At 40.7% G+C, this 15183-nt stretch overlaps 1 protein-coding gene across 3 annotated transcripts; it reads right to left on the reverse strand.

Annotated features, from left to right (window-relative positions):
• Positions 1-422: 422 nt before the first annotated feature.
• Positions 423-8468, reverse strand: LOC148900428 (RNA-binding protein, mRNA-processing factor 2a). 3 transcript variants are annotated; one of them, XM_088992134.1, is made up of 8 exons: positions 7977-8468; positions 6595-6672; positions 5351-5389; positions 5135-5197; positions 4091-4241; positions 3508-3705; positions 1826-1898; positions 423-1453 (listed from the first exon to the last, which is right to left on the reverse strand). In XM_088992134.1, coding segments are annotated over exons 1-8 (654 nt in total). In that variant the 5' UTR covers positions 8028-8468; the 3' UTR covers positions 423-1452. The 3 variants fall into 3 exon arrangements, with proteins under 3 accessions (XP_088848260.1, XP_088848261.1, XP_088848262.1); XM_088992135.1 differs by having other exon boundaries at positions 3542-3705; positions 7977-8464; XM_088992136.1 differs by having other exon boundaries at positions 3557-3705; positions 7977-8455.
• Positions 8469-15183: the final 6715 nt, after the last annotated feature.

Raw genomic sequence — 15183 nt, forward strand, 5'->3', positions numbered from 1 at the left:
GTACAGCTTAAATGTAACATCCATTCTTTTTGAGACTAAATTCCACCACCGACGCTCAGTTTCAGAATCTAGATATGAGCCGTTGACATTGTGTGCACCATTCTACAAGTTGAAATGGCGTTGTAAGCAAGTGTTTATAGTTAAGCAGTGCAATTAGGCAGCTGCCACGCAGAAGAGTCCCTGGAGGACCCATTATGGTCAGTTGAGCATAGTCTTACCAGCTTAGGAGGTCAGCTCCACACATGACTCACAGATCGAGAGACTCATGCCTCTGTGCATTACAAATGAATAATTGGGATCTATTATTGATACGAACATCTGCCGACTACACAGTTGTCAGTTTTGAAAGTGTGTATATTTGCACTGCATTTGAAAACCTTCAATTGGACTTCAGCGTCAGAAATAATGGATCACTAAAGAAATGCATTCACTTGTTTTATTCATAAGATGGGTATGTTTGTTTACATCTTATGCACAGCAGATACAGAGACATACATGTTCAGAAAACACAAACTAAATTCATTCCCTCCATTCCTGCTTGCCCATTTTTAAAGTTTGTAGTCCAGTTTCACATTCTGAAAGACCGTTTCACAGCAATCTCATTTTAGCAGATCGGCACATGCCATGTTCAGAATACTTCCATTTTTGGGGGGACAGACTCCCAATCCCCGTTTAAACAAATTGCACTTTTCTTCCTCTAAAACTATTTTAACAGAATTATAGGAACAAAAACGAACACTGAAAACACAAGAGGCAACTAAACATTCAATTTATACATGTTCATTTAAGTTGCACAAAAATGCATATATATATATATATATATATATATATATATATATATATATATATATATATATATATATATATATACACACACACACACTACACAAAAAGTACAAAAATAATTGTACTTTATTCTGGTCAAATAACGACAATGAGAAGATCACAGGGACTGGGATTGTCAGAACAGAGCGTTACCTTCACAAAGTCCATGCGAGATAAGCCATTGAACAGCCGATCTTGAACAGACAGACAAGGAGCTACAAGAAGGCAAAACATTTCGCTGCCCAGACCAAAGGTAACACAAACGAAAAAGATACGCAGATCTCTGTTCTAAATTCATGCCAAAAGACTTGAACATGCAACGACTTGCACACTTGAGGCCAGTGATAAGATATTTCCGACTTCACTGTTAATTTTCCTCAGCAACAATGATCCATGGAGCTTTGATGAGCTCAAAAGGTTCCTGCAAGTACTAAGATGTACCACAAAAAAAGCGGCACATGGAGATTGTCAACAGCAAGATGTTTTCTACTCCGACTCCCCTCAACAGACAATTGGCGGAGATATAAATACTGTTACTAATGCACATTTGTCCATTAAATAAACCTGATTAAATTAATGAGCTTGGCAAACCTCTCTTCAACTGGACAAAGGTGTGGTTTCCAGGCGCCTGTAGATTAAAGGACAAAAAATTAGTTCACGAAACAGTTCATGTACACATTGGATGGTATACAACCAACTGTCTTCAGTATAGCCCTGGTCAAACTAAGCTCATTGAGCACAAATGGTTTTGTGGAAGCATTAAAATTAGCTAAAACAAATTTGCGTACATGAAAAGTTTAAAGCTCAAAAGTCCAAACTTGTTGCATCCGTAATTGACTGTTGCTCAAGTCTCTGCCGCTTAGGTGTTGAACTTGTAGCTCATTGTAAATTTTGCTCAACACATTTAAGCCAATTACTTTGTTACCGTTTGAACAAGATCAGTTAGGGAGTCATAGAAAAGTGGAGGATGATAAATGCTGTTTGACCAAAGGTTACTCACTAAGTATCTAACAAAACTGGCGGGACTTCCATGCAGGCTGGGAAGTCTCTGAAGGAGTCGGGTACCAGCGCATCTGAAGAAAACAAACAGTCATGACTACACTGAGGTGCTTAAACACATATTTAAAAGATGTTTGTCTCCTTGTTTTAAAGTAGGGCGATGGTCTTTTGTGAAGCTGCGCACCAAGCACAACTCTGCTACACTGAAAGTAAATGTCAAGTCAAGCTATCCATTGAAACATTTCCAGCTTTCCAAACATGAAAGTACTGCAACACCTTCGTCCCTGAACCCACGACAACAATTTGTTTGGTGACAATTCACTGATGTGCGTAAAGTACTCCAGCAAACTTCCGTAGCCCCCCTTTGCCATGCGCATAAATATATTGTGGCTATATTGGGTCAGCCAAGCAAATACCAAGCATTCCTTAGCCTCAAGTGGCCAGCAAAAGGGCCTATGTCATAGGACTTTGTGATGCACGACTCCCTTCCCTCGTGCTCAACCAAGTGGAACTGGCACACAATGAATTTCAAAGCAGGTATGGTATTTTGCTTCAACCGTATGTGAACAAAGATTAGATAACTACAGCGCACACAACTTCAAGTATTTAATAACTTAACTGCATCTTTTAGACAGTGGCCAGAAAAAAGGAAGCTTGATTTTTAGAAAATGCTAGATGCTACTAAAACCACTTGATTATCGTTGACAAATCAGAATGTCGGGCTGCCAACTTTCATGAATGAAAGTTAGGGACACCAACTATGGCATCTCGTAGCTATGGCCCCTGTGGGATGATGTAGCTGCAACAACGGTTTTACTTTTTTTCCTCAAGTGGGTGTGAGCAGCTCCACTCCAGGCAATCGTCATCGCAGAAGAAGCCAGGTTCACACAAGATTATACTACATCATGCTATGCCATGACAATTTCATTGTCATATGTGTTGCATTTTGCTTTTCACAATCAGATTTGGTGTATGAGTGACATTTGTATTGAACAAGAAGAAAAATGTGGCACAAATTTGGGTCATGCATTGATTCACTACAGGCCATGACATCAAATGACTAATTCAGGAATGATTCCGTATTTTACAAAATAGTGGCAACTTTAGGTTGCAGAACTTTGTACCGGTGTAACCTTAATTTAATAGAGCTATGTTAACTCATTCGCTGCCATTCCCGACTGTTTGGGTTTTGTTTTTTTCTTAGGGCGGGTGCCGATAAGGCGCTGGCCAGACCTCTGGCAATTTTTTTTCCCTTGCGCGAGCATTGTGGCAGCATTTCCCTTTTTCCCATGTTAGCGCTTTGTTACATCTGTTGTTAAAGCGCTATATAAATCAATATATATGTATTGTATTTTGTACAGCCACCCCCCATTTCAAGCTCAAATAAGTCCAGACCCATATAGCGTAGGAAGTAACTTTTTTTGTTGAAAGGAGAGTCTAAGGTTTCTAATGCCGTATTGAATTTTTATGTAGTCCTAAAATTCATTTTGTGGGTCCTGCAATTTGAGTGAAAACGACAAAAACCATGGTATTTGAGTGGACACATTTTTGCACATCGTCTGGCAGTGAATGAGTTACACACATATTTGTTAGATTGGTGAGAAAACAATTTCCTTTTGTCAACGAGCAACATGTGAATGAGTGAACATGTAAACAAAATAATCTGAGATATGAACGTCTTACAAGGAATCGTGCAAGGTAGTAGAGAGAGACACACCGGTTGGTCCCTCACCTGGGCGTGGAGGGCTGCGGCAGCGGCCGCCGCCGCAGGATAAGTGAAAGCCGCATGAGGGAGGCCGGGGGTCAGCTCTGTTGTGTACAGTGGGTAAGGGGTCCACGCATCTGGGGAGGCTGGGATCAGTGCTGCCCCTGTCAGGTCATCTGAGGATGTAATGGCACACATTGAAACAATGCGGATTCCACATTGATGGCAAATTGACCTCGTGACGGAAGCTACCATTTTATAACCATGAAGTAACTTTCAACCACTCATCTTACTCAAATGAAATACCCTATTTGACCAAATATGCCATCCACGACCATGAGTGAAACCATGAAAAGGAACGTTGGTTGTTGGTTGGTCAGAAAAAGTTAATGACATCTGTTAAGAAGCAAAGCGGCTCAAGAATTGATATTCATGCATGTGCAGAGTGTGTTAGATTTGTATACTACTTTGAAATCAGGATTTCCGTACCGACATATTTATTTTGGCACTGCCCACGTGAGAGGGAATGCGAGTCTCGAGGGGTGCAGCCGTTCAACTTACATGGGTCCCGTGCAATGAAGTGTGCTCCTAGAGCAGGGTGGATATTTGTGGGATTCGGTGTGGCCATCAGCTTACTCTTTGCCATCTTCGTGTTGGCTTTAGCAAACTCTAAGCGCAGGGTCTGTGGGCTTTCTGGGTCAAAACGGATGCCCTGAAGGAGAAATGGAGGGGGACATTGGATCGTAAGGGAGGTGGGTTGAATTCGGTTAGGGGGCTTGTCTTATGTCTCGCACCGTCTCCTTTCCTGTAGCAGTGTACTCGGGCTGTGTCCTTCAAATATCCGTTGAGTCCTGCACTGTTCTTACTGAAGAAACTACCCAATGCTTCCCGACTGCACACTCACTCCAGCAGAACAGTTGAGGACTTGACGGACTGAAGGATACAACCTGAATGTATTTGCAAATCACGCTTGCATCTCTTCTCCCACGGAATGAAACTGGTAACTCGAGTGACCGACGGAGATTCAGCCACGTTAAGCCAGAAGGAGGCGAGAGATGAGGAAAAGGGACGATGACGAGACCAGGTGGCGATTTTGGGGTGGTTTTACCTTGCTTGTGTTTTTGTGCACTAAGCACTGTGCCCGCATGCAAGTGAGAAGTATTTTGGAATGCGTTTGTGCACGCGCCATTTGGTGTGCCTAAGAGGTGATGCTCATAAGGAAGGCTAAGCTAAAAGTGTACGTGTGTTAGACATTGCCATTCTGGCCTACTGGTGATAAAAATAAGGTTATACGACTGAAGACGTGTTCCAATAACACTAAAATGTGGCTATTAGAACAAGTATAGTAAAGCAGTGATATGCAAAATTAGGAAAGCTACACCAGACTAAAAATGTGTGTGTATCAAGGTCAAAGTAAACTACCGTAATGCTACAGGATTCTCCCATCTTTCCAATAAAGTCCCTGCCATTGAATTATGGAAAGACAGAAAGAGTTGATTTGGTGGAAAATTGACGGGAAAGGACCATCAAAACACGCCCTTACTTTAGATTTATGTTAGGAAAAAAAGATTTGAAAGGGGATTGAGAAAAAAGGAGAATACTTGCATTTAGAGCATTTTTGGCTGCTTCAGCTCCAGATCGACTGTCAAAGGTTACAAACCCGACTGGCTGGAAGACAAAAATACTGAGGGTGTCAAACACACATTGGACATCAAATCAAGTGGGAAAATAATTTGATACACTGTGTACAATTATGATTGATCCCACCACTGACATTAAGAGTCTGATCACAAGTTTTAGCAACAACAGATTGAGACTCACCTGTTTTGATGTTAACTTAATCAGTGACCCTTCATAACCCTGTAGAGACAGAAGACAGCCAATTATCCACCGTGGAGTCACATGCAAGGAATTCAGGCATGAATGCAGCTCGCGAAGGAAGAGAGACCTGCTTCTGGGAGCCCTCAGCTGGAGATCAGTTGGCAGCCAACTGGCCTTGCATTGCATTTGTTGCTATGCTAACATTACAACTTCTTTTTAACACACCCCCAAAATAAAAATTGGTTTGATAGTTTTAAATCACATTCATACAGTACGGGAAAAACTAAATTCGAGCCATGACCGGCATCCTATGTGAAGAAATTGTTGCTTACGATCCTCGACAGAGCACAGAATAACAAGCTATTTTTTATTAAAGCAAAAGATAACTTCCTTTAAATGAAATCCCACACAAAAGCAAAAAAAAAAAAAAAAAAAAAAAACAGCTATGTACTTGCACGCAACCTTTCAGCGGAAGCCTGGCAACAAAAATGTAAGAGTAGCTACAATCACAAAATGCCAGCCATTACAAAATGCTCGGAGATTATTTGAGGGGAAAACTTGCCCTTTTCGGTGGGCAGGTTAGATCACACAGTCTTGGTTGGTCAGTGGTGAGGGTTACTCATTTACACATTCCTCAGGATCATCCATGTGCAAGGGATACCACTTCCAATTTGGTTCGTTAGGACACGATTGTGAGGGTTGTTTATGAATCGAAGAGCCCAGATGAACACAGCCGTGGATGAACAATGATGTGGCCTCATTTCCATATACGGAAATATTTGGACTCATTAACAGTTTGATGTCAGCTCCAATGTACAAACCGGCTTGATTGAATCTTTGTGTTAGACTGCACATCTCCACCAGCGTTTTCCAACCGCTCAGCCAAGGAACCAATTTTCCTTTAAATCTCCCAACACAACCACCCCAAAAATGAGGAGAAAAAAACCCCGCAAAAATATTGTGCGAAATGAATCACCCATGTGAAATCTGGGCCATTTAATTGAACACAAAGGACTGTGTGAATGAATTTATTCTGTTGTACTTATGAACAATGACAACATTCCTAATACCTGTATGTAGGAACCTGGTTGCTACATTCATTTACGTATCTAGTCAATGCCGAAAATTAAGGCAAAAAAATGTCTTAATATTAGTCACAATCCACATGCTTTAGATTTTAATGTGAATTTATTATTTTGCTGAATTTATTTCACAGATTTATTTCTCCTACACATGCAACATACCTTAAAAGGCCTGAAGAGAAGGTACAGTTCCCTTGGTTTGATATCAACTGGTAGGCCACTGACAAACAGTGTTCGTACCTGAAATTTGAAGTCAAGAAGAGATGATACACACTCGTTAAATCACTCCACAATTTGTAACTTTAATAGTTCAACAAATGGTACGTGGATTTTTTTTCTCCCAAAATGGCCAAAATTAAATCAGTTCCTCTCTCACAATAAACAGTGGCTCTCCAAATGTGCAATGACACACTTGCCAGTGTCCTCACTGTCAACATTACACAGCTAATGAACGTACGAGCTTTTTTAATAACTTCACGATCTCGGTTTCAAAGTCCTTTTTTGAAAATTTGCAATGCCCATTCCTCTGATCTACAGGATGGAAACTGAAATACAAAACTGATCTTTCGTTTCACAAACAGGTCACCCGTGACTCAAATCTTAGTGAAAGAACACTCATTGTGATCTCCCTAAATGAGCAAAAACCAAACAAGGCTCTCATCCTGCTGGGTGTACACAGCTCATTGAGGGCCGATGCCGAGTGAAGCCCAGAGTGTCTGTGGAAACAATGTGCGGGGCCCATTAGTTCTCAGCTGGTGGGGAGGCCTTGGCTACAATGGGACTGTCAGAGGAACAGCGCTGGACAAGAGTTCACAGCGTGACACCATTTCCTTCCTCTGACCCCTGGCCCCTACTCTGCCATTTTTCAGGTGCAGCGGCACCACTTTCCTCCTTTGCAACAACTAACATGCCTGCCTGAGCGGCTGGTATCAAAACCGAAGCTAAAGACCGAAACCGCCATTCGGTTTGAATATTAATGCAAACCAGAATGCATCCTCGATTATATGAGTAACTACAATATTAGTCAAACTGACTTGGTCAGGTTTTTGGCAAAGACAAATCAGCACACAAGCTGTGATCAAGAGCAAGATGAGAGCAATAAAAAGGGCCCATGCTGTGCTCACCCTCGACATGTCTGAAGAATCAGTCTGCAAATTTAGCTGGACAAAAGACTAATTATGGCAACTGGAATAAGTCATCCTGTTCGCACTATGTTAAAAGGAATTTCAGCACAGACTATTTTTTTATCCTTTAAAAAAAATAAAGCTAGAGGGAGCCCATCCTCCCCATTTGTAAATACGTACTTTTATTGTACGAGTTGTTTCTCTAAACGTATATAGTACTTCGAAATATACTAGTTTTGTCACGTAGAATATGAATTTTCACAATTTACGCAAAATATTTAGATTTTTTTTAAGATTTCCCTTTCATAACTGTCCCATTGAAAAACCAGCCAACAGAGGATACTTAAAATTTTCGGCATTTTTATGTGGGTTGGTTTAATGAATATTTAGAGCGAAACAAGGGAATATGGTAAACCTGACCTCCTCCTCCAGCGATACGTTGTTTGGCTCCGACTCCGTCTTCAGGCTCATGTTGAAAAATACTGCCGCGGCTCTGGGTGCGTGTTGGCCGTGGTGAGTTGCGGCTTGCGGCGGCTGTGACAGTCCAGTGAAGGTCGTTCAACTCGAGTTGGGGCGGTGAGGCGGTGAAGACGTTGTCGGTTTGGTTTTTTTTTTTCTCCTTCAAAACAGCTTCAATAGGAATGAATGTTGCCCTCTCCAAAAAGAAGTCGATGTAGCGGGGAGGGGGAAAAATGAGTGACGGAAAAACAAACGCAGCCGCGCTAAATTAAAGGTGAGAAGGTGGATTTGTGCGCCGTGTGTGAAGGTGAAAGACGGGGGGAAAGAAGTGCAATAAAAAGCTCACAGCCTCTCGGCTCACATCAATGCCTTCAGCTGTGGGGATACATGTGAGCAGGAGGAACAAGTCAACTTTTCTCCTCCTCCCGCTTCGCAATTAGGTCATCAATTATGTGTGCACACAGACGTAATCAGGCATCAGATCCGCCTCAGCTGTGACAGGAAGAGACTCCCCAAGCCTGGTCGGCCTTGCCTAGCCCCGCCCCCGTTGGCCTCGTCTGGCCACGCCCCCATCGGCCTTCTCTCACCCGCTTAGCCAATAGGGTGGTACCAAGGACGCCAACGGTACTTTATTAGGGACACCGTCGCAGTTGGAAGATTTCTTCAGGATTTGTTCTGCAGATTTTTTCTGCTGAAAAAAAATACACGGTCGAGTCTCGAATTAAAACAAAACAAAACAACCCACTGATAAAAAAACAACAACGTGGGAATAATTTTTATTTCAAGATTATTTTATGTAAAATAATAAAACGTATTTTACATAGAATTTTGTATTCACATTACGCGGAGTAAAAATAAAACATATTTGAAAAAAATCCCTATCTGGCTCTTCATATGTCATCATTCATGTTTCCTGATTGTGATTTTAAAAGGCCTGTGTGCGTTATTTTATTGTTTTGGGCTATTTATAACATTGTATTATTGCATATACAATGGTGGTAACCGAATATTTATAATATCAAAATGATAATGTAAAATATAGAACACGGAGTACTGTATTTAGGCACGAAATACAATACTGTATAATAATATTATAAAACAGTGTTTACTGTGCATTTTTAATTAATCGACCAATTTCAGAATACAGGACGTAAAACGTGTATGAATTCCAAATGGAGAATTCATAATGCAGTCACTTTCTATCTCTGTATGTTAAAAATAATATAACATTATATACAAAAATGTTTGTGTTTCATGTTTTAAATATCGTGAATGTCTGCTGGACGTTAGTCTAAATATTTTATCTTATTGATTTGGTGCGTTCTCCTTCTCAAGCTCGTGCGCGCACGTCAACACACGTTTAGTTGTCCAACTGAATAAAACGAACGCGCGGTTTTGGGTAACCGATATTTTCGTCCCTGTGGAATAACACCAATGCCGGTGTGTTTCACATGGAGCAAAAGGTTTCTATCAGCGAAGTGGCGCGCTCGCGGACGTGAACATGAACGCGTGCCAACGTGTTTCCTCCCAACCAGACAGCTTCCGGACTTTGTGTGGAAACACAATCAGACATGCAGGATGAGGAGGGGCCGGAGGAGGGACGCACGCGGAGTTGCTGGCCTTCTGCTAGGATCCTGTCTAAAAATAGTCGTCATCTATTCAACGTGTCGATGTGGACGAGTGCGTGTCTTACTTTAGGCAGCTTGGTCTCAAATGAGAAAACACACGTGCCAAGGCACATACTGCAACTAATCTCTAATGGAAGCAACTCTCTAAAATAATGTTGTCATTAAAGTACACGCCGTATTGTATGTTCTAATGTTCAATATTCGCCTATTTTTCATATATTCGTTATGTATTTGACTGGGCTACGAAGTTCCAGACTTCAAGAATCCACGTTCAGGTATAGAGTCAGGACATTGTTTTTTTTGCCTATTGCTTTTCGTTTTTCAAAATGTCATATTTGTCATGCATAACCTCCACATTATTGTATTTTTTACTAGAATGGGAAGAAAATACAGTGATATTAACTTGAAAAAAAACCTGTGCATTTTTCTTCCGACTTGGAAATTCAAAGTTACAATTCAAAGTCAAATGTTACAGACTTCTGGAATCCATTTTATTTGCACATAATTTGTTTCTTCAAGGGAATTACCCAGGGCACATTAAGTAGTGATTATCAATTAATATTTATACTCTCTGATGGTCTTCCACTTTAGCACTGTGTCCTCTTCATCACCATGGTGACAAGGATTCAGGATCCAACCCACAGCATTGAAGTTGGAGGTGACCACTTTGACACGACCACATGAGCCACACATGCCTCCTTTGGATGTGTTTATTCCAGGTGCCGACGGAAGCCTCTCATACTTCCAAAATCAGAAGACTCTAAAAATATCACATTTGTGCAAACAATAGCATTGCATCATCAAAAAGAGCAAGCCATTTTCAACACCAGATTGGTCTATAATTTGTAAAAAAAAAAAAAAAAAAAAACAACAACAACAACAACAAAAAAAAAAACAAGATTAATACTGGAAATTGAGTCTGAGAAAAGTCCAAGATCTGAGATAGGGCTGCCGTTTTTCAATACTAATTTCTACTACTGTATATCCAAATTGTGAATCTGAATATCATTCATCACGACAGGTCAACAATTTTTAAAATTGTTTTGCCCAAAGTGGCATGTAAACTGCTCTAATTTTATTTTTAGCCCTCATTTCGACTCATCCTTGGTGTTTACATCTGGAATTTTCAGGTATTATAAGTTTATTATTAAGAGTAATAATATGAAAATATATTTACAGATTTCCTAGTAATATAAATTAAATGTTAGACTCAGCAACATTATTAGTATTTTTGTTTTTTTGTTTTGTTTTGTTGTTTTTTTGTGTGTGTAAAATCAAAGTGCAAAATTGCATTATATGGTAACATTTTGTGCTAGCTTTTGTAGGACAAACTCAAAAACAAAAACCTGAATACAGTACAGTATATCTCAAAAACCTTATGTGCAAGAACAAAATTAGAGATTTAAGAATCAGCATCAAAAACACATTTTGGGACACATCGAGATTGTCTGTAGCTGGCAGAATAGAAGGCAACAACATCTCTTACGCTCTGTTTGTCATATTTGCAACACTCGCAACAGATGAAAAATTCAATCTGCTGCGGCACCATCATGAATTTATTCAGCAAGTACAACTAGCACTGTGTCCAGAGTGGAAGTTTTAATGTGAAGGAGGGCCACAAACAAAAAGGTGAAGGCTCAACATCAGTTTGGGATTTAAAAATGTAATCAACATTGATACTAGGAAATAACGCGTTGGACGAATGTGTGTGAGTGTGTGTGTGTGTTAACACTTTAATAATAGATGTGAAATGATTCTCATTTAAGTGCATTTCTTTGTGCCAGTGACAAGAAAACGGGTTGGTGAATGGCAACACAAAATGGAAAAATGAAAACACAAAATAAATCACTTACTGTTTCCTTAACCTACGTCATGGAATTTTCACACTTCCTACCATCTATTAGAACGGCAAAGGTCCAGAACAACTGTGTGTAAACTTTGTGATTTCACTTTTTTGTTGTCCATCCATCGATCCATCCATCGATCCATCCATTGATCCATCCATTGATCCATCCATCCATCCATCCATCCATCCATCCATCCATCCATCCATCCATCCATCCATCCATCCACCCAAACCGCATCCACGCAGCCATCCATCCATCTATCATCCATCCATCCATCCATACATCCATACATCCATACATCCATACATCCATCCATACATCCATCCATCCATCCATCCATCCATCCACCCAAACCGCATCCACGCAGCATCCATCCATCATCCATCCATCCATCCATCCATCCATCCATCCAAACCGCATCCACGCAGCCATCCATCCATCTATCATCCATCCATCCATCCATACATACATACATACATCCATCCATCCATCCATCCACCCAAACCGCATCCACGCAGCCATCCATCCATCTATCATCCATCCATCCATCCATCCATCCATCCACCTACCCAAAGCCCCAATCACCCACCCATTCAAGCACACAACCACCCATCAACCCATCCATCCATCCAAAGGCCCTTGCACCCACCACCCATCCACCCATTCATCAATCCATCCATCTGTCTACATCCATCCATCCGTCCACCCATCCATCCACCCAACCAGCCAATCACCCATTAATCCATCCATTCATCCAAATCACCAATTCATCCATCCATTCATCCATCCACCTATGCACCCAAGCACCACCCACCCACCATCCACCCAATTATCCATCCATATGTCCATCCATCCATCCAGCGTTGGGTTTGGTACCTCTATTCGGGTTTAAAACCACTATGTGCCATTAAACTGTCACGCATATTCTTAGAATGTGGGAGGAAACCGCAGTTCCCGGAGAAAACCCAGTCAGGCACCGGGGAAATATCCAAACTCCACATAGGGAGGCCGGATTCAGAATCAAAACCTGCACCTCTGCAGTTTTTGGGCTGACATGCTAACCAGTCGCCCATTGGGGCACCCTCGCAAGTCATTCTCTCGTCTAAATTGTGTGTTAGATGAAATGTTCCTTTTTTGGTCAGTCTTCTGCATTATTGTTCCCATGACATTTTCTTATTGTGGACATTGCATAAATATCATTTGCAACAGTGACGTGTTTAAAAAGTATCAGTAAAGTACTGAAGATTTTTTTTTTGTTGGCGACCTTGACAAAAACATTAGTTTTGTGTGGCTGAATCCCGTGCACTTTAGTGTATGTCTTATTTATGTGCCTCTTCTCCATGAGCTGTTTGACGTCATTGAAGGGAAAAGTCAGTCGTCTGTAGTTTGTTGCCGCTGGAGCTTTGCACAAAAAAACTTCTGCAACAAACCATGAGGACATACTGGAGACTTTTCGCCACCAATCATCCTTGTAATTGTTGTTGTTTTTAATACGGTCGAGTATAAGGTCTACAGACACTCTCTAATATAAAGGTTATGTAAATATTTCCTCGAGGCACATATTAGATCTCAGTTGTGTTTGTCATCAGCAGATATATATCATTGAAAGGTATTATTAATTTTCTGCATGCTACAATAACAATATGACTGGAGAAAAATATAGAGAACATTTTTAATGAGATATGCTTTTAAGATCTGATTTAATAATTCAAAACGTATTGACTGATGAAATGCTATTTTTTGTGGTAGCTGTGAGCAGACAGCTTGTCAACTTCAAATACTTGAAGAGAAAATGTGCTTTAAATAAATCGCTCATGCAAGTTTTTTGGCTATGGAAAGCATCAAGGTCAAATTCTACCAAATATACATTACCAACATGCTATTTTTTTCTATTCAATAGGACAGTTCAAAAATGTGTAGAGATATATTTTTTATATTGGCGATGCAAATAAACTTTTGTAGATGTATTTTTTTGCACTTATTCATGAATCGGTCCCTGCTTTTACCGTCCACGTTTTCTCAATTGTAATGATATAATAACAATGATAAAACCAAATACAAACTATGTATTGTGTTGTACAATATACTCATATATTTTATAGTGAAATTAGGGGTTTTAGGTTCAGCAACAGATCTTTAAAAAAAATCATGGCTGTAACATGGTAAAACAGGGATGGGCAACCTTCTCTAGGCAAAACTTAAAAACCAAAAATAAAATACTGTATTACAATAACCATGGAGCCATTTCCAAAAGTATTACAGGATGCCTGAAGCTATCTCTGATTCAAATTGGCTTTTAACCATTTTGTGAGCACATTGCCTCAAAAAACAAACCCAAACAAAAAAACAAACAAAGCCATGAAAAATATATGCCCTTTATTGTATTGTATTGTACCACTGGCTTATCAAAAGGGTGCAGGAGCATTAAATCAGAAACCCCCCCCCCTACCCCCCAACCACACACGTACACCAGCCGCAGCTCCTTTCAGCCAAACACGTGACCCAAGTCAACAGTGTAGAGTTTGAGAAGCTCTGGATAAGGCTCATGTTTTATTTGTGAGAAGCGGGCCCATTGTCCCAGAAGTCACCTCACACAGCACTCTTCCTCTTCACGGCACACTGAGCTTGTCCCACTGCGTTAGCGTCACATGCTGCTAAAGCACTTAGCTAGTGTTCGCCGCGTCCTCTGCGGTATGGCTAAACATCCATTTGGAAGTCCTGGGAAACTTTGAAGCTTTTCACCCAAACATGGAGCGAGGGAGGCCAGGGACACATTATGGATCGTTGGACCAATGGCTGCGCCGATAAGTCGCTTTCCTCGTGAATACATTAAGGCTGATGAGCGGACACATGGAAGGCTTGGAGCCTGAGACTCTGAACCCTCAGATTCCTGCTGATTCATAGAAAGGATTTTTCGTCAATACTCGAGTTGTTGCATCTATCCATTTGGTTGCCACATTTTACGAGGCGGTTGTTGAGTGACCACTTGTCAGAGGCTGTCCTACCTCCTGTGAGAAGCAACAAGGACAGCGGAAGGGTGACTTCTGCTTGAAATCAATGGACCTCACACTCTATAGATATAAATAGTCCTCCTGGAGGTGGTTATCTCTGTGTACGCAATGCAAGATGGAAGCATGGAACTGCCACTGTGGCGCTAACAGTTTTGACTGCGCTAGGTCATTTGAATGTCTTAGAAAAATTGCCAGTAAAATACAAAAAACAATTTCTCTTAATGCAGGGGGTTATTGTCAATACTGCATACAGGATATGCAAGTCAAAACCCATGGCATTATGGGTATGAAACAGGGGTGTCAAACTTATAGTTTTGGTGTGGGCCACATTGTCGTTACGGTTTCCTCTCGAATTTGGGGAAACCATTAGAATGTTTCACCTCCTCCACATATTACATCCAGAACACACAACAAATTAATGAATAACTACTTTTTAAATATGATGTGTCAAGAATAATGACTGTTTTTGTGGTTTACATCCAAGAATTTGAAATTCTGGTTCAGACATTAGCAAGGATAATGGAACTTAACAAGCTTGATTTGCTTTCATGGGCCGAATAAAATGATGTGACGGGCCAGATTTGGCCCCCGGGCCTTGACTTTGGTATAAAAAGTCATGTTTTTAGCATTCAGCCTATGTCGTAACAATGCATTCGAACAGCTTTATTGATATCTCCACATT

Source organism: Hippocampus bargibanti, linkage group LG03 (assembly GCF_051943395.1).
Source record: "Hippocampus bargibanti isolate YZ-2025 linkage group LG03, ASM5194339v1, whole genome shotgun sequence".
In the NCBI taxonomy this organism is placed as follows: Eukaryota; Metazoa; Chordata; class Actinopteri; order Syngnathiformes; family Syngnathidae; genus Hippocampus; species Hippocampus bargibanti.